Raw genomic sequence first — 26,854 nt, 5'->3', positions numbered from 1 at the left:
TCACATCTGCATGTTATTTTTGTTTCATTTGTAGTTCTGTAATTGTATAATGTCCTTTTAAATGTGCTTATGATCCATGCACTTTGTGGGTGAAGCCCCAGGGGATGGGACTGCCCTGATTTCATCACCCCTGAGTCCTCCCTCTTGCTATATAAGAATACTGAGAAGGCTCAGGAGCCTGGGATCATCCTTTAAAATTGATGGTCTCTGAGTATTGTAATATAATTGGATTTACTTTTTTTGTTGCTTTCTTGCTCTGTTTCAATTATTCTGTTTTCTGGATTGCGCTATTAGGCTCGTATGCTCTGAGTTGTCTTTTTAGGCAAATCCTTTTGTCTGCTTTTTGCTTCCCTGTATTTTTTCTATTTGTGGTAAATCCTCAATTTATAAAAAAATTTTGTTGCCTTTTCTAATTAAAGCCAAGTATTTATCGTCATCGTTCCTCTGAGGGGGCATATTGAATTGTTTTACCAGCTCCCCAGTTTTTGAGGCCAGCTCTGACTAAATCCAGCAGGTACTATTTGTGGCCTGGCTGGGTTAAGGTGTGCCTCTTATACGCAGGAGTTTTTGGAGGACTTGCACCCATTTCTCCTTCGTGGAAGACTATATTATATAACAGTTGTAATTTATCATCTACCACGACAAAATCATTTCATATTACAGTAATCCCTCCTCGATTGTGGGGGTTGCGTTCCAGAACCCCCCGCGATAGATGAAAATCCGCGAAGTAGAAACCACACTGTTAACATTATTAGAGCCCTCTAGACATGAAATAACACCCTTTAGTCAAAAGTTTAAACTGTGCTCCATGACAAGACAGAGATGACAGTTCTTTCTCACAATTAAAAGAATGCAAATATATCTTCTTCTCTTCAGGAGCAGAGAATTTCAGAGAGAGAAAGAGAGAGAGCTCGCAAAGAAAAGCAAACAATCAAAAAATCAATACGTGTGCTTTTAAGTTTGCCAGGCATTTTTTAGAGGAGCGTCAGTATCTTCTAAGCAAACAGCCTCTGTGCAAACAGCCCCTCTGCTCACATCTCCTCCGTCAGGCGCAGATAACGTCAGAGAGAGCGAGATTAAAGCAACAATCAAAAAATCAATACGTGTGCTTTTGGAAGCACCGCAATAAAGCGGCATTTCTTAGAGGTGCGTCCGTATCCACTAGGCAAGCAGCTTCTGTGCAAACAGCACCTCTGCTCACAGCCCCTCCGTCAGGCACAGAGAATGTCAGAGAGGGTGAGAGAGAGGCAGAGAAAAGCAAACAATCAAGCACCGCGCAGGAAGCATATCTTATAGCATCGAGGAGTTTTAGTTAATATGTAATACATGCTCTGATTGGGTAGCTTCTAAGCCATCCGCCAATAGCGTCCCTTGTATGAAATCAACAGGGCAAACAAACTGAGGAAGCATGTACCATAAATTAAAAGACCCATTGTCCGCAGAAATCCGAAAACCAGCGAAAAATCTGTGATATATATTTAGATATGCTTACATTTAAAATCCGCGATAGAGTAAGGCTGCGAAAGTCGAATCGCGATATAGCGAGGGATTACTGTATTTTCTTTCTACCTCCTTACATTTTACCATTGTCAATTGTCAGTGTCTTTTGTAGCTTCTTGTATGTCCAACAGTCTGCTCAACAGTCATTCCAGTATCACTTAGAACTTTCCTACAAGTAACTGATTTGCAGTTCAGAGTCTCAGAGTAGCCTCAATTTTCCAAATGTTATGTGTCAACCTTGTGATATCAGATATACAGTTAGCGAATTTGGAATTACCAGGCTTCCATTCCTAGCTCAAAAGTCTTTACCCTTTATTTTGAATTATGTTATTGTTTTATTTATTCGTTTATTTATTCGTTTTTATATTGTTTTATTGTATGTGGACTGACTGTGCTGGCAGCCAGCAGAATTAAAACAGAAATGGAATTGGGAGATGACTCGAGAATTAATTAACAAGCAAGAGTTGATGCTGAAAGGACAAAGATCTAGTTAACAAAGTCCATGCCATGAAACTAAATTGTAAAATCTTGTAACCAAAGCCAAACAAAACAGTAGAAATCATAGTCATATGACTGAAAACAATACATAATCAGAGATTTAATTTTATCATTCAATAATAGTGCTGGGTTTCTAGGTTGTATCCACAACTAAGTGTTATGTTTAATTCCCTGGCGTATGCTTATTTCCCACTTTATTGTTATATTATGTGTTTTTAAGCAACATTTGTTAATTTTACGTTTATTTCTGATTTAGTATTTATGTATTGTGTGTTTAAGTTGTTTGAAACTATACTTTGTGTTTTTGTGGGTGAAGCCCCAAGAAATGGGGTCACCCTAATGTCACCACTGTGAACAGCCCCCAGCCTTTATATTGAGGTTGAGGAAAAGATCCCAGTAGAGTGTCATTAACATCGGTGAAGTGAAGATCATAATGGCGAGTATTGCATTGCATTTTCTGATTTTGTGGATTATTTTGCTTCTGCTCTTTAGATGTAATCTCTGGATTTTGGTTGTGTACTTGTTTGTCTTAGATTCCCTTTTTAGCCTTATCTTTTTGTCTCATTCTGGCTCCTTTTGCCTTTTTTTGCCATTTTTCCGTGTCTCTTTATTTAAATAAATAAATTCTTCATAAAGATACTTTGTTTTGTGTAGTCCTAAAGCCAGTATTTTGTGGATTACCTCTCTTTTAAAGGAAATTGTTGTGCAATTGGGACATTTAAAGGTATTCTTCCATTTTTAAAGCCAATGCCCACTGTGAGCATATGTAGACCTGAAAGTCTATCTTTTTAGTTTGGGGCCTGGCTGCCTGGGCCGAGGCCTATGAGTGAGGCATACCATTGAAATTCTGGTTAAGTTTTCATTTATTTTGAGGCCTGTTCACTACTTTTCACCATTTTGTGGTGCACCATTACAACACCTAGAAGTGCACAGTGCTAACCTTTATACTATTATGGCATCATGTGCCACACACTCACAGTTATCTTACTTAGCAACGGCATACCAGCAGTGACACATAATGCATCGAAGTGGCAGTGTTCACAAGAAAAACAAAATAGCACCCCAGAAAGACATAATAATTTTTCAACATCATTAAAAGGACATAGAAACAAAAAATAAATGTATCCATTAAGTTCCTATTTCTTTAAACCCATCTCCCAAAAAATATGATTCCCATAATTCTAGAGAACATGTAATAGCTGTAAACAAATAAAGCAAAAGTCAGATCATGAATATGTTTTGTTGTTATGGATATTATGTGGTTTTTTTTTCATGGTGAGCCTAACAGCACAGAGCTCCTTAATTTTGCAGCTCTGGAACTGCCTCCTGGCCATTTTAAGCATGAAAACACTGCGGTGCTTTGGCTCTGCAGTTTGCTAACTCCTATTTTGTTTGGCTTGATTGTGTGTTTTTTATTACAAGTACCATCTATCCATTCATCCATCCATCAGTTTTCAGCCACTTATTTGAGTTCAGGTAACAGAGGGCAGACGTCGGAGCAAAGATGCTCAGACATTCCTCATCCTCCTCCTATTCCTCCAGGGGGATACTGAGGCATTCTGAGTCCAGCAGCGATATAATCTCTCCAGCATGTCCTGGTTCAGCCCTGAGGTCTCCTCCCATTTGGACATCCCTGAAACCCCTCCAGAGCAATGCGTCCAGGAGGCCTTCTTTTCAGATGCCCAAACCACCTCAACTAGCTCCTTTTTAAGTGAAGCAGCAGGAGCTCAACTTGGAGATCATCCCAAATGTCTGCGCTCCTCACCCTTTCACTAAGGCTGAGCCCACACACATCTTGAGGGAAGCTAATTGTATCCACAACCTAGTTCTTTCGGTCACTACCTACAGGTGAGGGCAGGAACGTATATCAACTGGTAAATTTCAAGAGCTTTGCCTTTCAGCCCATCTGTCACTTCGCTACTTCTGACCGGTACAATGTTTCCCTGACTGTGGTCACTGCCCTGATCCACCTATTGATCTGCGGCTCCCTTCTTCCCTCACTTGTGAACAAAACCCAGAGATACTTAAACTCCTCCTCTTGAGGCAGCACCTCATCCCCAACCTGGAGGTGCTGATTCTCATCCTGGCTGCTTCACATTCAGCTGCAGACTGCCAAAGTGCACACCTGAGCTCACAGTCCAGTGAAACCAACAGGACCACCTCATCTGCAAAATACAAAGAAATGTGATTTTGAGGTCACCAAACTGGACACCCGCCACTCCTGGGCTGCACCTAGAAATTTGTTCCATTAAAAATTATGAACAGAATCTGTGAGAGAGAGCAGCTCTGTTGGAGACCTACACCCAACTGGAATGAATCTGACATACTGCTGGTAAAGCGAATGAAGTTTTCACTCTGGTTGTAGAGGCACCGTATAGTCTACATTAACGGGCTCCATGTGTTTTCTTTGTACTCCAGGTCTATCACCCTTCATCATCGAATACGGATGGACCACAATCCTTTTGCAAAAGAAATCAGGGCATTTGATGCACGAATTAAGGCAAATGAACGCATTACAGAAGAAGAAGTTGAAAGGTAAGTCATACTGCAGAGAACAGCATTTAATAGTGAAATGTCTGAAAGTACCTGCCAAAGGCTAAATTGTGGTCAGATTTTTCAAGTAAAATCCATCATATTTTATGGTTACTTTTACAAAAGCATTAATCTCAAATTCATTATTATTGATATAGCAATAAAGTTGAAGCTCTCTTTGAAAGCAGAGTCAGTAATCTTGTCACCATCTATTATTATTATCATTATTAATATTATTATTATTATTAAATTGTTCTTTCTCTGTATTGGACAAATGAAAAATAAACAGGTTTCCAGAAGTAAACCAGTATGTACTTAGATAGATAGATAGATAGACTGACTGACTATCTATCTACAGTATCTGTCGTAGAACCACAAAAGGACTGTATTAAAAGATATCGCAACATCAAATACTCCAATGTAGAACCACAAATAAATATTTTTAAGTCATGTTGTACATAAGTTATCAATGTAGTTGATGATACTAATGGCAAATATTCCAAAACAGCGAGGTGTACAAGTTCTTGCACATTTTATACCACAATAAATCAATCGATGGGACATTTGAAATGGCTCTGGACCCCAAGCCCAAAGACAGATGTGAAAAGTGCACACACACACACACACACACACACACACACACACACACACGAGCAAAGAACTCTGTAGGTTCCAAGGGCCTGCCCAAGCAATCCGTTAATAGGCTAGAGGTGCCAGGCACGAACAAAATTTCATATACTCCACATACATATATATATTTTTATAAACTAGAAATTAAATTTGGCATGTCATTGAAAATTGTATGAAACACAATATGATGGCTAAGTTGATTTTGCGTTAAACATTTTAACAAAAAAATTATTAAGGCAAGTTTGCTACTTAATTTTTGCCCAACAGCACCATCCGCTGGCAGATGGAAGGCAGTGCCCCACTTAATCTAAACAAGGATCTGTCAAACTCAATTCTTGGAGGACCACAGTAGCTAAAGGTTTTTGTTTCAGCCACTTTTCTCCATTTTTAATTTATTACTAATGCTAATAGAGCATACCATATTGTCTCGACTAACTTCATTTTTAACTGTTTCAATTTTTCTTTCACTAGCAGACAAACAATAATGAGAAGTAAAGTGAACCAACAGATGAGCAGGCTACCTTTGATACCATTTGTACTTGTGTCTTACATGCTATATCTGTCGCAATATAATTAAAAAAAAAAGTGAAGGTCTGAGAAATAACAGTGTGGTTTTAAACCATCTGGGTGGTGATCTCACAAAAAAAAGAAAATCAGTTCTGGAAATGACTGGAGTGGCAGAATGACAACATGAACAATTTATATTAAATAATATGTTTCATTAACAGCTAAATAGGAGATTGCTTAGAGTGAAAATGGCGGCTCTCCAGAACAGTTTGAGACCCCTGAGTTAGCCTGTCATCTGTTGGCTTGCTTTGCATCTCTTTTTTGATTAATGAAAAAAAAAAACAAAAACAATAAGACAAGTCAGTTTTGATTAGGGGAAAACAAGTCTGTTTTATTAATAGCCATATAAACTACAAATTAAGAAAGTGGCTGGAATGAAAACTTACAGGATCTGAGTTTGACACCCCTGCACCTAAACGCATGAACACCACCGTATATGAGATCATTTGTACTTCATAATTTCTTTGTTTAATAGAAACAAGTAGCTAAAAAAACTGTGAGGTATATTTTGTTTAAATGAGCACATTGTCGCAGTAGGGGGCAGTAGTTCTCTCTTGAACCCTCAGGTACCACGCCAAACACCTGGTAAAAGTGCTACAATTATTCTTTTTATAATAACAATGTGCACTAAGCACCCTCCACTCCACACTATTCATAAACCACAATAACAATAATAAATCAATAATAATCACAATCCTCCACTCCCAGACGCGTTGCCCTCCTACCACCCAGCTCAGCTCACCGTCTGGGAGTTCCCTCCGTCCTTTTATATTCCCTGACCCGGAAGTGTTCCCAGTCCCCAGTCCATGTGATCTTGTATCACTTCCGAGTCAGGTAAAAAGTACTTTTCTTCATCCCGGAAGTCCGTCGCTCTTCCTATGATGAACTTCCGGGTCATAGTGTACAAATAAGTCTTTGGTCCTCCCTGCAGCTCCCTCTTGTGGCCCCTGTGGTATCCAGCAGGGCTGAGGATAAAAACCACATAGTCCATGACTCCCTGCTGGTCTTAGGGGGACCTCCATACTGCAGGGAGGGCTCCATCTGGCGGCCTGGGGGACTTGGCTGGGATAAACTGCCGGGCACAGTCCACAACATATATTTGTTATCTTCGTATCTTTATTTTATTGGTTGTATTGTGCTGCCATTTTAATGAGATCTTGAATTAAACAGGAGGAGTGGTGGCTCTGAGGTCAGGGATCTGCACTGGCAATCGGAAGTGACTCTACTCCACTGAGCCTCTGAGCAAGGCCCTTAACCTGCAGCTTGATCCCTCCCGGGTATAACGTTAATCCGCATTCAGCCCTGAAAGAAGGTCCTCCAACTTACTGGGAAAATGCAGGGGTTTGGTGGCAGGTTTGGCACTCCAGTCGCCATAAAAAAACCTCACACTGTTCAGTGTGGTGCTGAGGTGTCACCCTTTGCACAGCTGCACTCCCAGTCTGGGTGCTTTGTCATGTGGTGGGTGGACCAACGAGCTACATCAGTGCATGCTCACAGCCTCGTCCCTTGCATTAAAACAGTCTTTGTACTTCTTAATATGGAGCACTCTGAGAATGCGTTATATTCTGAATATTTTGTAAATATTCAGATACCTGATGGTCTTCAGTGCCAACTCTGAATGAGCAGCCAGTTCTTCTCATGGAATAGTCACTTTCTCTCTCTCACTCACTCACTCACTCATGCCAGGGGTTTCTATTGCTTGTTAAAGTGCTTCCTCTATTAGTTTTATTACTGGGTATTTATATTCTGGGATTATTGTTGAAAAAAATCGAAATCCCACAAAATGTATTTTGTAACAATATATACAAGGGAAGTTCAAAACGTTTCCACACTTTTTTTTAACTTTATTTATTAAGAATTTCAAAAACAAATGACATCACCTTTCTACACTGTCAGCTTCCTTTGCGATGTAATTTTCCCAGCATCGTACCAACTCTTTAATGCCATCAGCAAAAAAATGTTTTTGGTTGAGCGCATAGCCACTGATGCAAATCAGTTCCAGGGTTCATTCCTCATGTTCGTGGCTGTAGCTGGACATCCGGAGTGCTCTGCATCCATCACACTAGTACGGCCATTTTCTTTTTTTTTTTTTTTATTAATTTTATTGCACTCCATACAAAGCAATCAAGTTTTTACAAAAAGAAAAATAGAGTTAAGAACAGATCGATCCCCACCCTTGAGAGAGAGAGCAAGCCAAACGGCATAAAAATTTTACAGCTTTTAAACATACCTAAATTAATAAATTCTCTATGCTTCATGAGCTTATTTTAAAATATTACTGATTAGATCCTGCCATGTTTTGAAAAACGTCTGTACAGATCCTCTAACTGAGTATTTGATTTTTTTCTAATTTCAAGTACAGCCATTTTCAAACATTTCAATCCATTCATAGACGACTCTACAAGAGAGAACTTTATCCCCATAGTGAGTACACATGCAGAGATGAATTTGTGCTCCTGGTTCACCTTCTGCCCACAAAAACCGTATGACAGAACGCTGTTCCTCTTTGGTGCAATTTCTAGGTTTCACAGCCATCTTCACCACAGGGTGACAACTCTTATACTAAACTGCAAGGGCAGCCAGCTTGCCAGGCAGAACTAGTCACATGACACTCTCAGACACAACCAATTACTACTCCTCCTGCCTTCGCCGTTTCCAATGAAAATATAAAAGTGCAGAATGTTTTTGAACATATCTCGTATAGTCAACAAGATACACACTTATGAAAATAAGGGATCTATTTTATTCAGCAAACAATGATGTATTACGTTAGTTGTGTAAATAATAACACACAGGTCACTGCTGGATTCATTTGTGTCTTTTATGGGGTATGAGTCCTCCTTAGTTGTTCCTAGACTACCTAACGGTTGCTAAAAGGTACAAGCCCTTTAAAAGATGATCCAGTGAAAGAAGCCATGTCATAATTATGGTTCTTCCTCTGAGTTGGCAGCTTCTTGAATCCCTACAAAGGGAAAAAAAGTCACATTAATGACAACACAGTTTTGACAAAAATCAGCACAATGAATTGTTTGTACAATTCCCCCTTTTCTGGACTTGATTATTCCATAAGAGTGTTGTGGAAAGCTAAAGCTTATCTTAGAAATATCAGGAACAAGGCAGAAAAACCTTTTATAAGGTCTCACCAACTATGGAAAAACCTAGTATGTCAGATCTTTCAAGTTTTGGGCAAATTGAGAAAATGATGTCGCCCCTATAATTAATGATCTCTAGATTTCAATTTTCCTTGAGCTTCATGTATGCAATATTGTTTTTTTTTTTTTCACGAATCAACAACACCTGCCATTTAACTCACTTAATCTAATCCAACGTTTTCATTGGTAGGTGGTCTTTCCTCATTGGTCAGTGGAGTTTCTAGGTTTTTGTCCTGTAATATGTAAAGTACTGTGTACATACTATCTTTTTCCATCATGCTTTTACTGGAATGAAGACATGTTTGGCTATAACCACTACCTTATAACATCAGGAAAGACCTAGTAACTCCAAAAAAAAAAAACTAAATTTTGATGAAAATGGCAGTTACCAGATTTATCCATTGCACGTGTCAGGTGCATGCAGCTACATTAAACTGCGACCTAACCCTACCCCTAGCCCTAAGCCTAACCTGAAGATGGACTGCTTGACTTGTGAGGTGGGTGAAAATCTGGAGAAAAAATGGAGAAATCTAACATAAATATTAGAAGTTGCATGCAAACTCCTAACACTCTGTGACTGAGTTGGGAACTGATATATATATATATATACAGGGTGTTTCAGATCTAATTATGCAGATCCAGATCGTTTGGATGACTTTGATTTATGCGGGGACGATTCTTCATGTCGTCAGTTCGCACACTTCTCGATGGTCCAGGATTTTTCGGGTGATTTTCTATGTAATACACTTAATAAGTTATAACATAATGAAAATTACATAATTAGATCTGGACCATCCTATACATATATATATATATATATATATATATATATATATATATATATATATATATATATATAATATAAAAAAATCTAGGGTTGAGACTTGATCATCTTGGAGAGGCACTTTAAAGTCCCGCGAGACATGTCACGCCCTACTTACAAACAATTTCTCAGAGACACTTTAACATCCCACGAGACAAGGAAGTGAGACAAAAGGGCAGCTGCTGTACAGGCTTTTAAATGACCAACATACAGAACACGCAGCTTGGTAACAGCTCGCAGCAAGCCAGAAGCTGATCCTTCCTTAGCGTGTGTTTTCGCATCCCCCCCCCACAACGTGAGTGGCAGAGACGTGAAGTGCGCCCCTGGGGGTGGGGGTTGTGGGGTGGGCGAGCGAAGCGAGTAGGAGGCACAGCCCTCTAGTATGTATATATATATATACAGTATATACAATATACATAGTGGACGGGTGGAAGGGACAATGCTCTATGCTCAATAGTGCTAAAATGCAATTTAAACAGAAATAAGAAGGAGTCTTTGTGATATTCTTTCAAAGGTATTAACTCGATAGAACAGGTCTTCATTGGGAGCTCCGTGCTGCTGCAAGTTCGGGTCCAAAGTGTAATAGCTTTCTCCAGGCTGTTTGCTCTTTTATATTCCTCTGGCTGACAGGGGTGGAGTCAGTTGCCCTCAGTGGGCATCTTCTTACTGCTGCGATTGACAAAAGAAATGACAATGTTAGTGACTGCGCCCCCCTCTCGTCCTGGGGTGGTGTCGCCTACCTCCGATAAACCTGGAAGGTTACTCTTAAATGTGCATGTTTGACAAAATATAGACATTCAGACATTTGACATTTTTGCCATCTTTGATGTTCTTATGGGGTCTAATCATCATAATGGAATCAAATGGTAATGCAATCTAAGATAAGTTGATGAGATTGTAAAGAGGCCCCAATTTTGAAAGGTCTTCAAGAAAACAGATCTCTATTAAACTTTAAATATTTTGGCCGTGCTGTTGTTCAACTCTAGGTGACCCATCACTGGCTCCCCCGACTCTATCCTGGACTTTCTACAGTGATTATGGTGTGTTTGTCACTGGGTATGTCATTATGTGAAGTCCATTCAAATGGTTACTAGTGGCCAGACACTAAAAAAATCAAGCCTGAGATTACAGTATGTGAAATTCTGAGACATTTTAATTCGACTCCTTTTGTATTCACAGATATAAAAAGTTGCTCAGCAAGGCCCGGAAGTACGAACTGGACCGCCATGATGTCCTGCTGTGTACATGTACTGCTGCTTCAAGTCCTGGCTTGACAAAAAAGACAAACATGCGGCAAATTTTGATTGATGAGTGTGCTATGGCAACAGAACCAGAGGCCTTTATTCCTCTTGCCAGCTATAAGCCAGAGAAGGCAAGTCTTCTTTATTTTTCTAAAGTATAATTTAGAAAAAAACGTAAGCAGATGACCATTTGTAATGGTATTTATTTGTGTAAAATTTGCATTTCTGGGAGATTGTACATTTAATGTGTTACCGTGCTGCAAAAGAGAAAAAGGACAGTCATTCGAGGTGAGAGCATAGTGGTACAGAAAAAAGAAAAATTAAAGTGAGAGAAGCAAAAGTTGCTGTTTTGTGGACAACTTTACCTATACTGACATTTGTAGCTTTAAAAAACAAAAGATGATTTAACTAAATATTGCAGTTGAGTCTAAAGAGACTGACCTTACTGAGGGTCAGGAAACAGCAAATATCACAGCTTTAACAACAATCTGCAGTCCAATAACACCAATACTGGCATGAAGAGCAACACAGAAGATAAGAGGTACCCAGCAACACCAACCCCAAATAATGAAGCAAATACATTTTTAACAAATATATGACTCTGCTTAGAGGTGTGACATGTTGTGAAAAGCTGCAGCTGAGTATGCCTTGCCATAGACTGGAATCCTGCCAGTGTTTGTTCCTCCCATAAGCCACAGCCTCATGTAGTCCTGTATGAGTTACAGCAATGGAGGCCCACCTGATGCAATCTAGTGTGCAGATATGCCCATGACTAGTATATAATATTTTTAGCATAAATTAAGGCAGTGGTTCTCAACCTGTGGGGGTGGCCCCCCTAGGGGGGCGCGAAGATGTGAAAAAAAGAAAACAAGAATAAAAAATATGAAAATAAAAATCTGCTGAAACCAAAACAAATTAACTTGAACTACATTCTGATACTAGAATAATAAATATAGAGTTAGATAAATGTTGATAAAAGTTAAGTAGGTATAATAAAATAGGCATCTACATTTCAAAAAAATGTTAGGTGGGGCGCGATTAAAACTGTTATGAAAACTCAGGTCGCAAATACTTAAAGGTTGAGAAATGCTGAATTAAGGCAAACATATAGAATGCTTCAATAATGTGTTATTCGTTTCAGATTGTGCTCCTTGGTGATCATAAGCAGCTTCAACCTGTGGTGCAAAGTCCTCTTCTGCAGAGACTTGGAATGGAAAAATCCCTCTTTGAGCGTTACATGGACAAAGCACTAATGCTAGACACGCAATACCGTATGGTAGGCTTATCGTTTTTTTTTATTAATTATGAAGGAAGATATCAGGTAGTGCAGTTAAAAAATCTTTTTAAACATTGAATAATAACAGTATTAAATCATTTTAAAAAGAGTATGAAGCAATGTTCAATATGAGTTACTCATGATATATATTTCTATATATTTTAAATTTCAGCATGAAGACATCTGTAAATTTCCCTCCCAGGAATTTTATAGTGGTCATCTGAAGACAGATATTGTTCGTCCCAGAAGTGTCTTCCAAGTAAAGAAGAATCGATGTACTCCAATACTTTTTTGTCATGTCCAGGGGAAGGAGATAAGTCTCATGGTTGCCACAGAAAAAGGGAATGAAAATTCAAAAGCAAATCTCGAAGAAGTTAAGGAATGTGTAAGTGATTGGTAGCGATACCGCCTTCCAAAATTCATTTCCGTTATTTAAATAATGGAAATTCTCCCTACAGCTCTTTCTTTTCTATTCTATTTTTAATAATCTGTTTCCAGGTGTACAAGGCCATTTTAAAATTACTCATACGGGCCAGCATTTTAGTTCTTAGCCCTGGTTCTTAGCTTGTAACTTTTTCCTGGTTATCCACAACATATCTGTTAGGACAAAGTATACTATACAAAAACATAAAGTCTGTAATACATTTCCATTTTGTTATTGCTTCTGCTTGCAGGAAAGCCTGTGTACAGAACAAACAGTAATTTCTTTAAACCATTTAAATCCCTTGTTTAATTTGAGCTTACAGATATGAGAAAAATACAGTATATTAACCAACCCAAGGTTATGTTCTGGGTGAGACCAAAAACAATATTAAAATTTCTTGTGACAGCGGAGTCTAAGTAAGGAACAGGGCCCCTTCTCTCTTCTCTGCTCTTCAAATTTATATACATGTAACACAATGCATGACAATAACAGAGGTGGTTGAGACTCTGATACCTGCAAATCCAAGAAATGCCCCAGGACTAATAGCATCAGTTTAAATTTAGCAGGTCCCCCATGAGCTACTCCATGTTAATGTACATTCACACCTACGAACTTTGAATGGGGATGCTCCAATCCCACGTTCTCCAAAATTCTTTGCATCAGTGTTTGAAGTGGCCGGTACAGTGATCCCTCGCTATATCGCTCTTCGACTTTCGCGGCTTCACTCCATCGCGGATTTTAAATGTAAGCATATCTAAATATATATCACGGATTTTTCGCTGGTTCGCGGATTTCTGCAGACAATGGGTCTTTCAATTTATGGTACATGCTTCCTCAGTTTGTTTGCACAGTTGATTTCATACAAGGGACGCTATTGGTGGATGGCTTAGAAACTACCCAATCAGGGCATGTATTACATATTAACTAAAACTCCTCCATGATATACGATATGCTTCCCGCGCAGTGCTTGATGGTTTGCTTTTCTCTGTCTGTCTCTCTCACTCTCTCTGACATTCTCTGCGCCTGACGGAGTGGGTGTGAGCAGAAGGGCTGTTTGCCTAGAAGATACGGACGCTCCTCTAAAAAATTCCACTTTATCGCAGTGCTTTGGCATACTTAAAAGCCCAAAAGCACGTATTTTTTGATTGTTTGCTTTTCTCTCTCTCTCTCTCTCTGACATTCTCTGCTCCTGACACGCATTCCTTTGAAGAGAAGATATATTTGCATTCTTTTAATTGTGAGAAAGAACTGTTATCTCTGTCTTGTCATGGAGCACAGTTTAAACTTTTGACTAAAGGGTGTTATTTCATGTCTAGATGGCTCTAATAATGTTAACAGTGTGGGAGAGTTTATAAGGGCTTAAAATATATAAAAATAACCATACAAACATATGGTTTCTACTTCGCGAATTTTCATCTATCGCGGGGGGTTCTGGAACGCAACCCCCGCGATCGAGAAGGGATTACTGTACTTACCAAGGTTTTGTTTTTGATTGCCAGAACTCTTAGGTATGTACTGGCAGTGTTTTCTAGTGTATTGGCTCTCAACGTGGTAATTCATTCCACTTTGTCTGCCTCCAGTCGCCAAAGGTGCCGCTGGTAATTCAATGGGGACTACCCAGGTTCTCCCCTCAGCTTAAATCACGCAATACCCCAACATTGGATTTAGAAACTAGTGCTTCAATTTCTAATGTCGAAGCCACGTAAGTTGTGTCGCAATGCTTTAAGCTACTGTTCTGCACTCTTCGTTCGTAATGTTAATACATCAGTGTAACACATAGGGCACCAGTACTTATGTGTATCCATTTCAAGTGGGGAACCACATACAAATGATGAAAAACACAAAAAGAAATACTCTACTTGACAGAACGGCATAAGGAAATGAAAATTGTAAGCATTAAATAATATATGTTCAGGTTTCATATTATTACTACTGATTACCCCTTTCAATTCAAAAGAATATACTTTTCCTGTAAAATTGTGTTTTAAAATGTCCATCAACAAAAGCCAAGTCATTAGGAAAAGCAGGAGATGATCCAATGCAGGAATGTTTTCAGTTTACAGTTACAGTTTATTGTCATAAAATTTTTGTACAATGAAATTCTGATAACTTTCCATGTTCAACAAATAAAAAGTAATAATAAAAAACTACAATAAGAATTGATGAGCAGGCAATGGAGAAAAATAATGAAGAAAGCAGCATGTATTCAATTACTATATACAGTAATCCCTCCTCGATCGCGGGGGTTGCGTTCCAGACCCCCCCGCGATAGGTGAAAATCCGTGAAGTAGAAACCATATGTTTGTATGGTTATTTTTATATATTTTAAGCCCTTATAAACTCTCCCACACTGTTAACATTATTAGAGCCCTCTAGACATGAAGTAACACCCTTTAGTCAAAAGTTTAAACTGTGCCACATGACAAGACAGAGATGACAGTTCTTTCTCACAATTAAAGGAATGCAAACATATCTTCTCTTCAAAGGAGCGCCGTCAGGAGCAGAGAATGTCAGAGAGAGCGCTCGCTAAGAAAAGCAGACAATCAAAAAATCAATACGTGCTTTTAAGTATGCATAAGCACTGCGATAAAGCGGCATTTTGTAGAGGAGCGTCCGTATCCTCTAGGCAAACAGCCTCTGTGCAAACAGCCCCTCTGCTCACATTCCCTCCGTCAGGCAGAGAGGGTGAGAGAGACAGAGAAAAGCAAACAATCAAGCACCGTGCGGGAAGCATATCTTATATCATTAAGGAGTTTTAGTTAATATGTAATACATGCTCTGATTGAATAGCTTCTAAGCCATCCGCCAATAGCGTCCCTTGTATGAAATCAACTGTGCAAAGAAAATGAGGAAGCATGTGCCAGAAATTTAAAGACCCATTGTCCGCAGAAAGCCGCGAACCAGCGAAAAATCCGTGATATATATTTAGATGTCCTTACATTTAAAATCTGTGATAGAGTGAAGCCGTGAAAGTCGAAGCGCAATATAGCGAGGGATTACTGTACAAAGTGGCATTAATTATGTACAGCTTTAAAAATATATACATATTATACGGTATTTATAGTGTCAATATACATTGCATGTGTAATAGATGTGAAGATAAAATGTGTCTACATGTGCGTGTCAATATTGTATATTTTATGTTAATATTACAGTTCTTAAAAACTGGAGGAGTATTGGGTTTGGAGAGGTGTGATGGAAATCACAGCTCTAGGGAAAAAGCTGTGTCTCAGTCTGTTAGTGCATGAACTGATTGCCCCAAACCTCTTTCCAGATGGAGGCCTGGATGGGTTGTGTCTCTGATAATGCTGCTAACCTTCGTCCAAAGTCGGCTAGTATAGATGGTGTCCATGTTTGGGAGGTCCGCCCTGATGATTCGTTGTGCAGCCTTCATCACACAGTGTAGTTTCTTCCGTTCTGTAATTTTGCAGATGGCATACCACACAATTAGATCGTAGGAGAGGATACTTTCTATTGCACTACGGTAGAAGTTGATTAAAATCTGCTGAGGTAGATGAGCCTGTCTCAGAAAGTACAGTCGTTGTTAAACTTTTCTCACCAGGTAAGAGATATTAAGAGACCATGTGAGATCCTTTGTTATATTGGCTCCTAGGGACTTAAGAATGTTTTATTCATGAACAATTGTGCATAGCATGTTTAAGAGTAAGGACCTCCAGTGACATAATGATGTTATTATTATTTGACAGACGTTAGGGTTAGGGTTTATCCAAGGTGACGTATAACATTTGAGATAGAATTGGTTGTTTATTTTGTTTTACCAATTGGACCACAAGCAGGCAAAGTGACTTGCTTATGGTCACACAATGTCAGTACCCACAGCTTCATGGTTTCAAGTCTTAGGTCCAAAGCCTTAACCACTACACCGCACTAATAAACTTCAAAAGTAATGAATTAGTTACATAGTAGGTCTGATACACCTGATTAACCAACAGCAATGACTGAAGCCCATTGTGTTATGAAATTTCCTGGGCAAAGCTAGGTAACACAGCTACTTAATTAAACAATATACAAAATAATACAACAAAACAAAAAAAAGTGAATATATAAAAGTATATATCAGCCAAGTAAATAACGCTGGCTGACCCATGACACATAAAGCATTGTGAACATTAGAAAAAATAGCGTGAACAAACCCTCACATTGCTGGTTCAGATCCTGACAAATATAAAACTGCAGCAAAATAATAATTTATTGATTGAAAAGCAGGCTATGCATGGTAGTTGTTAACATGGGGGAAAGCCAGAAGATAGTGCTAAATGTCAAATGCATAATGTGGTGTTTTGTAGCACAACCACTAGACTTGATATAACTGGTCCTACAGTGAGGGAGTGGATTATGGATTGTGGATTGCTGAATGTAGCTGGCATCCCAGAATGGTCCACATTTTCTCTGCAGGAGACAGTTCTGAGTTAGGGTGCTGTCACAGGGTTTTCTGAATGCTATACAGACCCTGCTGATCAGCAGAGGAGAATGAAGGCTATTGGCACTGACTTTACACCGTAATACTTGTTGTTTTGGCCAGTGAGTGCAGCTTTTGAGAACGTTGTCTATATTGACTGCTGCCTCCATGTGCAACTTATTGCTGAAGAGCTTCAAATGTCAGTCCATGGCAGTAAAGGATGGCCAATGCAAATATCTGACAGGAATCACTCAGAGTTGGTGGGCAGTCAATGAGAAGCCTAAATGATAAATGGGTGTCACCCTCTGCAAATTGTTATCCTGTGGCATGAAATTGCAATCCTTGGAGCCCACCATACTTCTGTAGATGGGAAAAGTATTGATTGAAGTTCTGTAATGGTCTATCCCTTGATCTTCCACTAATTGTACTCTTCTGCTGCTTAACTCACTCACCCACCCAGTCCCATAAAGAGTGTGTGAGCTTCTGTGCATCCATCATGGTCTGCATTTTTAACTTTTATTGAATTTATTTAAAGCATGTAGCGTTCCATATAATCAAGTCAAACTTAACAAAACTAAATTCAATTCATCTCCCACCCATGAGACAGAGAGAAAGGCCCACAGCCTGTTGAGAGTATATAGAGGGAAAGGAGTCTTTCTCCCCAATATAAATGCTTATTGTAAAATGTTATTGATTAGATCCTGCCAGATTTTTAAAAAAGTTTTGTATGGATCCTCTAAGAGAGAATTTTATTTTTTCCAATTTCAAATAGTATTTAACATCAGTTGCCCACAGACTTAACAGAGGTGGGTTAGGATTCTTCCAGTTAAACAAGATAAGTCAACGTGCTAATATTGAAGTAAAGGCAATTACAGTTTGTTTGTCCTTCTCCACTTTAAGCCCATCTGTGAGCCCACCAAACACAACTGTTAATGGATTAGGGGGGGATTGTGACACCAAAGCTGTCTGACAGGCATTTCAAAATGTTTGTCCAGAATGATGTTAATTTGCTACATGCCCAAAACATATGGCTCAGTGAGGCTGGAGCTCGATTGCAACGTTTGCAGGTTGGCTCTTGCCCTGGAAACATTTTGGATAATTTTAAATGAGACAGATGAACATGATAAAAAAAAAAATGTATGTTGAATAATTGAATGCTTTGCACATATGGAGCTCAAGTGCATGGTCTGCATTTTTCAGTTGTCAATATGCAAACATCCAATAGATGTCACATTCCATGGCATCACCCAGACTCACAAAGCCCCTTGAATTGCTTTCAATCACTCACTTATTTGTCAGGGCACTCTTGGTGTTCTTTGGTGATAATAAAACATCCCAAGGTCTCCATGTTCTGATTCTGTCCAATTATTGCCTATTTATAGGAAACTCAATGGGTGGGATTTCAGTTCCAGTTCTAGGTATGTTGGCCACTTTCATGTTGACTGATCTCCTATGTAAATTTCCCCCATTGCTTCATAATGCTACTATTTTTGTGGCTGATTTTATATACAAATAAAGAGCATTATTTTCCATTTTACATGAAAAGTTGAAGCACTTCTTCAACATCAGTTGGCATATTTTAAACTGTCAATCCTTTGTATAAGACCAGGACATTGAGCCAATATACTTTTAAATTCCTCTTCATGTCATGTTTCTAGAATTTCAGAATGTCAGATTATGAGGGTCCCCAAAGTGCAGCTATCCATATATCTATAGCTCTGTGTAATACCTAATCCAGATAAAGTTGAACTTTTTACATTTTTTTTCTAACATTTGTCTAAATGAACATCCTCTTTTCATCCTTTACAGGTTCGTGTAGCTAAATTGCTGATGAATGTTGCCAAAATCAAATCAGAAGACATTGCAATTCTGACACCGTACAATGCCCAGGTAGCAGAAATCAAGAACAGTCTGCAAAAGCAGGGAATCGTAAACCTTACAGTGACCACTATAATGAAAAGTCAAGGTACAGAAGTCTCATTCATAGAAATTATTGTTCTAAATTGAGTGTTTGGAAAGTACAGTTAATTGAAATTAGTGATTTGAGGAGGGAGAAGCTAAATAAAAAAGCAATGCCTGGTGAAATAATTTTACAATTGCATGTTCCACAATAGTGATTGTAAGGATGGGGATGGAGCCGTGTAAAACACAGATGGTGTCTTGTATTGTGTTACAGTGCATCAGTATTATAATAACTCCACATTTATGCACATATGTAGACTCAGAGTGTTTTTCTTTAAAGTTCTCTGTAACGTAAATTACATGGGATGTAACAAAATGCACATTTCATCTTTAAAGGAAAGTAGGATTACTCTCCACTACACATCATAGTGTGCTTTCAGTGTTATACTTTCAAAGAAATTAGCCTTTGTAACTCAATAGTTAATGTTTAGAAGAAATAATAATCATTAAATGGATTGTTAAATTTTAAAATAACATACCTACATGTGAAAACTGTAATCAAAGACAAACAAATTATTGTGGTACTGCTGCTTACTTCTAGAAATATCCATCATATCCCCATGTTTGCATTTGTTCTTTTCTTCAGGTAGCGAATGGCGCTATGTCATTCTTTCCATGGTGCGTTCCTGTGATGAAGCGGAGGTTCAGCGTTACCCTGTCAAGTCCTGGATGGCTAAACATTTAGGCTTTGTTGTGAATCCAAACCAAGTTAATGTTGGCATCACTCGAGCTCAAGAAGGACTTTGCATTATCGGTATGTTGAACAATATGGATGTTTTCACTGCATCTCCATTGTCAGCACAAGTCGAGGCCCATTTGGAGTCCTAGGTGGGGTTGAAGGACATCACCTCTTGTTTTCCATAGTGGGTAGTCAGAATTTTTGAATTTTCATGACCTGTGAGGGGGTTCTCCCTTAGAGTCTAGAGCAGGCATGTGCAACCTTGACAGGACTATGGGCCGGATTAGAAAGTAGAAAGATTACGCAGGCCGGAGTACTTCAGGATATATATGTATTTCTGAAAATCGAAAATGCAAGAAGGCCAAAAAAAAAAGCAACAAATATTTATCAATATATTATTTAATAAAAACTGTTTATTAATGCCGGCACGGTGGCGCAGTGGTAGCGTTGCTGCCTCGCAGTTAGGATACCCGGGTTCGCTTCCCGGGTCCTCCCTGCGTGGAGTTTGCATGTTCTCCCCGTGTCTGCGTGGGTTTCCTCCGGGCGCTCTGGTTTCCTCCCACAATCCAAAGACATGCAGGTTAGGTGGATTGGCGATTCTAAATTGGCCCTAGTGTGTGCTGGGTGTGTGGGTGTGTTTGTGTGTGTCCTGCGGTGGGTTGGCACCCTGCCCAGGATTGGTTCCTGCCTTGTGCCCTGTGTTGGCTGGGATTGGCTCCAGCAGACCCCCGTGACCCTGTATTCGGATTCAGCGGGTTAGAAAATGGATGGATGGATGGATGTTTATTAATGCGACGATTGAGATTGCATGGTGGACACAAGCTTATCAATATTAGGAGATATTGTGGACGTGGAAAATCGCAACGTGTTTTCTAGGTGTTCATCAGTAATTCGCGTCCTGGTTTTGGATTTTACGAAGTTCATCCTTGAAAAAAGTTGCTCGCATTTATAGGTGCTGCCAAATAGAGTCATTCTTTTCTGAGCAAAAGCTGTCAGCTTTGGAAACTTGTCACGTGGGAAATACTTTTTATAAAAGTCAAGTAATTTAATATCATTGAATTTTGATTTCAGGACAAGGTTCTCTTGTAGTTCAATTTAATTCCATTTGCAATGAAAGTGGAGCTAGTTCGACATCAACATCAAATGGACAAGAGAAAATTTGCAAGTTTGCTTCTTGATTTTTAAAATCACGGAACCTAGTGTTGAATTCTCCACTCAATGAATTTAATTAATTCGCAAACGATTCACAATCAAAATCTTTGTGGTTACAAGTGTGGGAAAATGATAAGTATTGCCTTCCTTTAATTGGCTTTCCCAGAGTCGAAGCTTATTTTGAAATGATTTTATGTGTCCATAAAGCTCATGAATCATTTGTCCCTGAGTTTGTAATTTAGCATTAAGTTCATTTAGATGTGTTGTTAGGTCGACAAGAAATGCAAGATCACACAGCCAGGGTTTGTTTTCTAGCTCAGGAATAGGTTTTCCTTTCATGTCCATGAAAAGAGATACCTCATTTCTCAAATCATAAAAACGTTTCAACATTTTTCCCTTGCTAAGCCAACGCACTTCACAATAAAATGTAAGATCTTCATGGTCAGAAAGAACATCAGCCAGAAATTCTTGAAATTGGCGGTGATTTAGCGCCCTGGATTTAATGAAGTTTATACATGCAGTTATCGTGCCCATCACATGTGCAAATTTAACTGATTTTGCACATAAGTCTTGATGGTGTATAATGCAATGCAATACCGACAAATCTTCGATATTGATTTTGTTACTTGACAATTCGGTTTTTATTTGGGCAACAGCTCCGATGTTTGGTCCAATCATCGATCGAGCTCCATCGGTGGATATTCCGCATAACATTTCCCACTTTAAATCAAATACAGTAAAAACAGTTTTTACTTCCTGGAAAATGTCTTCACCCCTTGTTGTATTCTTCATTGGTTGGAGAGCAAGCAATTCTTCCGTACAATTGAAGCTAGCGTCAACTCCGCGAATAAATATAGCCAATTGAGCTGTATCGTTGGAGTCTGTACTCTCATCAAAAGCAATGGAAAATGCTTCAAATTTTGATGCAATATTTTTAATGCTTAATTTTATGTCACTGGCCATTTCGTCGATTCGTCGGGTTATTGTCCAACGAGAAAGACTTATCTTTTCCATTTCATGGCTTTTCTCTGGACACAGAACTTTCGTGACTGCAGTAAGGCATTCCTTGACAAACTCGCCTTCAGAATATGGTTTTGAGTGCTTTGCAATTTTTTCACTAACAATAAAACTTGCACAAACAATATTGTCAGCTACATCAGTATTTTTGCGTAATAACATTTGCTGTGCCGATACACATTTTTTCAAATTTTGTATCTTGTCTGTTCTTAGTTTACCTTTGTAACTGTTGTAATTAGCGTGTTTTGTATTGTAGTGTCTTTTTAAATTGTATTCCTTTAAAACTGAAATAGTTTCCAAGCATATCAAACAAAGAGGTTTTTCTTTCTGCATTATAAAAAAAAAATCATCAGTCCATTTCTCTTGAAATGTACGACTCTCCGCGTCCACTTTTCTCTTCTTTGTTGAAGCCATCTTAATTAGGGTTTGATCAAAAATTCACAAGTACAGTATTTGAAAGTATTGAAATGTAGGCCAATATAGCGTGAAACTCGAAACAACATGCAGATAGGTACAGCACTAGCAAAAACCATGAAAAGACTGCGCTATGCTACGCACGACAGCAGAGCAGAGAGATGCAGCAGAGTCGACGACTACGTGACTACGAGCTCTTGCACACTTTAAACATGCAACAGTTCCAGACGTGCCGTAAAAGTGTGGGAAGCACAATATAAAGTACTTCAGAAAACACTGGCCGCATCATACTATCAAAAATAATCCAACAATACCACAAGAACAAACAGGCATCACCAAGAGGGTTAACGGGCCAGATTTAATGATATTTGGAAAAGTCGTCGCAGGCCATATAAAATCAGTACGCGGGCTGGATTCGGCCCACGGGCCGTAGGTTGCACATGCCTGGTCTAGAGCTTGCACCCTTTTAATATCACAAATGCTGCCCATCTGTGTACATAAAACAGACATTATTATCATAATTCTATGACCTGGGGAATGGAATGTCTCCTAGGATGTCCAGAGCATGTAACTCTTAATTTTCATAAATGGCACCCCTCAGATCACGGCACCTTAGCCGGTCTCAATTTTGTCTAATAGATTGACCAGCTCTGTCCAGGGGTATTATAATGCTTGTCTGAGGCCTGAATGGTGAATTCCCATAAACCTCACAACCACTAGGTGGCAGTACAGCTGAGGCCCAATACTGGAAAAGCCTAAAGCACCCTGCACACGATCTCAAATTGAAAACTTAACTTAAATGTTTTTGTTTTAGGACAGTGTACACAGTACAGAAATAATAAGCAATAATTACAATGAAATGGCAGTTCCTATACAAATAAGACATATCTCTTGGACATCCATTATGAGATCTCAAAAACATGCCTGTACCTTCAAAGCCCTTTAAATGCCTAATCAAAATGGAGTACAGAAGCAGCATCTATGAGAGGAATAGAGAGGGGGTTAAAGGGTAAATTAAAGATAAACTACGTCAGAGAAATCAGACTTCCACACACTGTATCATGGAAGAATGGAGGGTTTGATGAGTTCAGCACAAGTTTTTAGCAATTTATTCACTGACACTTTCCACAAAAATTGAATGTCAGCCTGTCTGATAATGAGGGAAGAATGAACTAAAGAAATTCAAACTTGAACTTGAAAACGCTTGGAAACACTGGACAAAATAAATTGTCAGGGACTAGCAAATGTCAAAACCAGATTGCAATGAAAGCATTTAGGAAAAGAATATCAAGACCGAAACAAACTGAAAGTGAATTATCCAAATGGCAGACTTTGATGTTTAATGCCATAAGGCCCAATGACGGCAAACACCATGTAAAACTCAGATCACTTGGCAATAATGGGAAATGTGTCTTGACAACTCAGAGAAAAAATGGCTGTGCTCTGTAAAGCAATGCCGTAGAACAAAATAAAATAAATGGCTCATCAACAAAACAGAACTAATGAAGGTACAACTAAAAACTTCATGATTAAGAAATTTAGGAAAAAAAATACTTAAATGCAAACATTAATTGTAACAACTTTAAAGGATTAAAGGATAGGATTACCATGGCCTATCAGGAAACAATATCCTTATTTGCATCTTGTGGCAGCAGATTCAACTACAAGTTATTAATGAACTAACCTGCGACACTCCAGGGGCCTCATGCATAACGCTGTGCGTATAATTCACACACTAACATGGCGTACGGACAAAAGCGGAAATATGCTAACACACAAAAAAAATCCAGATGCATAAATCTGTGCGTACGTCAACTTCCACGTTCTTCCGCTACATAAATCCCGGTCAGCGTGAAAAGTAACGCATGTGCACACGCCTGCTGTCCCACTCAAACTCCTCCCAGAATTACACCTCTTTGAATAAACAAGTCAATATAAATAGCCTTTAAGCTCAGCCTTCTGTGGAAAGGCAATGGCAAAAGCACGAGGGGAAATAGAAGAATTTCAGCAAATACCAAGTGGAGGCAAGGAAAAACATACTATTTGTTGGTTTAAACAGTGTTACAGTAAGCAACAAAAGGAAGTTGATCGAGGGACATAGCGTGTCGGAGAAACTCGAAAGCTCAAGTTCACAAAGTCGCACAGTGCCCGAAATAAAAAAGAAGTTGTCACATATCAAAGTGAAAAGGCGAGTTGTAGCCCACCGTCTGAGTGTCATATGAAAGCTTATTAGGGTACAGAGAAAAAAAAATAGGCACACAGTTGGAAAAAAGCACGAAATGTCAACTTTAATCTCTAAATTTCCACTTTAATCACATTGTTTATTTTGTAGTTAAAGTAGAACATCATAAACTTAATCTTTAAATCGTTTAATTTACTAGTTTCTCAAATCCCGTCATAACTAAAGTAGCACACTGAATGCTTTGTTTTGCATTTGATGTGCTTTATGTGTGTGAATCACTACATGCTTCTTAAATGGGCTTTCTCTTCCTCGGACACAGAATCCATTACATTCATGATATTACAGCTCTCTGAATAATTAAAATACTGAGATGTATACTTGATATAATTTTCATAATGATAGGAGTTAAAGCATGTTATTAAACATGGGAACACGGTGGCGCAGTGATTGTTCATGCTTCACACATGCTTCACACAAGATGCTTGCTGCTCCGTGTGCTACCTTCGCTGAAACAATTAATCGCAGCACTACTGTCTCTTTCAAATGTACTAACCCCCAATTCCTGTCCTTACTTTTCTTTCTCCAAATATGCAATCACCACACAATCAGCTCTGTAATTGACGTTAAGCCATCTGTAAGCTTAGAACGCCAATTCTTCAAAACTTTTAAGGGCCGGTTTATACTTCACACTCAGAACACGTACGCGCCCACATCATGGCTGCCACCCATTCCCAGCTTTCATTTCACGTGTCCTCTGAGCAGGTCCTCAGAAATTAACGTGATGCGTGCACGAGTTGCAGTACCAGCAAAAATTCGGGGGGTGCAGTGTGCTAAAAGTCGGAATGTGACGTCAGAATCTCTGTTTACTATCTACATGTGACAGAAAGCCTCTATGCAGATCCTACAGGGATCGATGTGTGTGCTTCGATGTTTGATGAATGGTTCAATGTGGTGAAACAAAATGCCGACATACAGATACATTCGTGGTGCTTTTTATATTGAAGCGTCACATAATCTCGATCGTAATGACACGATACATTTTAAAAGTCTCACATACCATCTTTTGTGCCGTCTTTTTTTTTTTTTTGCAACTTTACAACAGCAACACAATGTATAGCGCTGTATTTGAGCCACTGAGAAAAAAATAAAGGACACAGTGAAAACGTGTATTTTGCGATGAAAGTGGAAATTTCGGCTTTAATCTCGAAATGTCCACTTTAACCTCATAGTTTACTTTATCATTAAAGCAGACCATCGTAAACGTGACCCCAGTTTTTAATCGCTACGAGCTTCTTGGACCTGACAGCAGCAGCAAGCAGCAATAGATCACTACACATAACTAATTAAATGTCTGATATTCCAACTCTCTGCACATTTAGAATCTTTAGATTTATACTTGATATCACTTTCATGATAAAATGCATTAAAGTGTGTATGTTACATTTTACATATAATTTCCATTTAAATAATGAATACTGTTAATAATTACACACATGGGGGAGTAATTACACACATGGGGTGACACGGTGGTGGAGCGATAACACTGCTGTCTCGCAGGGAGTTATGTTGCTGGTATTTCCTGCTTGTATTCCACACTGTGCTTCGGTTTCCTTCCAAAGATATGCAGATTTGGAGATTTGTTGCCGCTAAAATGACGCTAGTGTACGTGTGTGCTTGTATTCACCTTGCGATGATCTGAGGCCTCGTCCAGGGATTGTTTCTCACTCGTGCCCAATGCTTGCTGGAATGGACACATCCCTAGATTGACGGATTTAATCAATAAACATCCTTTTCAGAGATATTGCGGTAAGGTGTTATCGGAATTTAATAGGTGTTTTAGGCAATTCACAACACAGAGAAGCCGAACATGTTCTCACTGTGATAATATCGCGCACTGCCACCTGGTGGATTCCTCTAGATTTACGTAAAGTATGCGCGCAAGTATAAACACTACGATGCTTGCGTAGCAGGAGCGTCCGCTGCAGCATGTGTCGCATCGCATGAAGTATAACTCCGGCTTAAGGAACATTGAAATATCGTCATAGTACATGTTTAATTATTCTATCCATCTATCCTTCCAGTGTCGCTACAGCGCGAGGCAGGAATAATTATAAACGGAGCGCCAGCTCCTTGCTAGCACTGTGACACCGTGTCCTCACATGTTTATTTATTAACAATATAGATTACTTAAATTAATTTAAAGTTTTATTTTGCTGCATTTCATTTTTAAAATGATATTGTCATCATATGTAAATACTCACTTTATAACGTGGCTCAGGATGTGTAATATTATAACTGTATCACAAGTTTACAGTGAGGTAATTGTACTTATAAGTACAAACAGTTCTACAAGGAGCACTTGATGGACTGATTGAGTGCGTTTAT

At 38.9% G+C, this 26,854-nt stretch overlaps 1 protein-coding gene across 3 annotated transcripts in view; it reads left to right on the top strand.

The window, feature by feature from the left end:
* helz2a (helicase with zinc finger 2a) overlaps positions 1-26,854 on the top strand; it is a 120,447-nt gene that overhangs the window by 87,935 nt on the left and 5,658 nt on the right. For all 3 annotated transcript variants that reach the window (XM_039776603.1, XM_039776602.1, XM_039776601.1), the window contains 6 exons: positions 4,417-4,533; positions 10,882-11,074; positions 12,085-12,219; positions 12,392-12,604; positions 18,873-19,029; positions 19,612-19,779. In XM_039776603.1, the coding sequence (XP_039632537.1) occupies positions 4,417-4,533; positions 10,882-11,074; positions 12,085-12,219; positions 12,392-12,604; positions 18,873-19,029; positions 19,612-19,779 (983 nt within the window). The remainder of the gene's footprint in view (positions 1-4,416; positions 4,534-10,881; positions 11,075-12,084; positions 12,220-12,391; positions 12,605-18,872; positions 19,030-19,611; positions 19,780-26,854) is intronic.

The sequence above is a fragment of the Polypterus senegalus genome, chromosome 14, assembly GCF_016835505.1.
Source record: "Polypterus senegalus isolate Bchr_013 chromosome 14, ASM1683550v1, whole genome shotgun sequence".
NCBI classification, from domain to species: domain Eukaryota; kingdom Metazoa; phylum Chordata; class Cladistia; order Polypteriformes; family Polypteridae; genus Polypterus; species Polypterus senegalus.
Note: the sequence above shows the minus strand (reverse complement) of the source record. Positions and strands in the feature narration are given on the sequence as shown.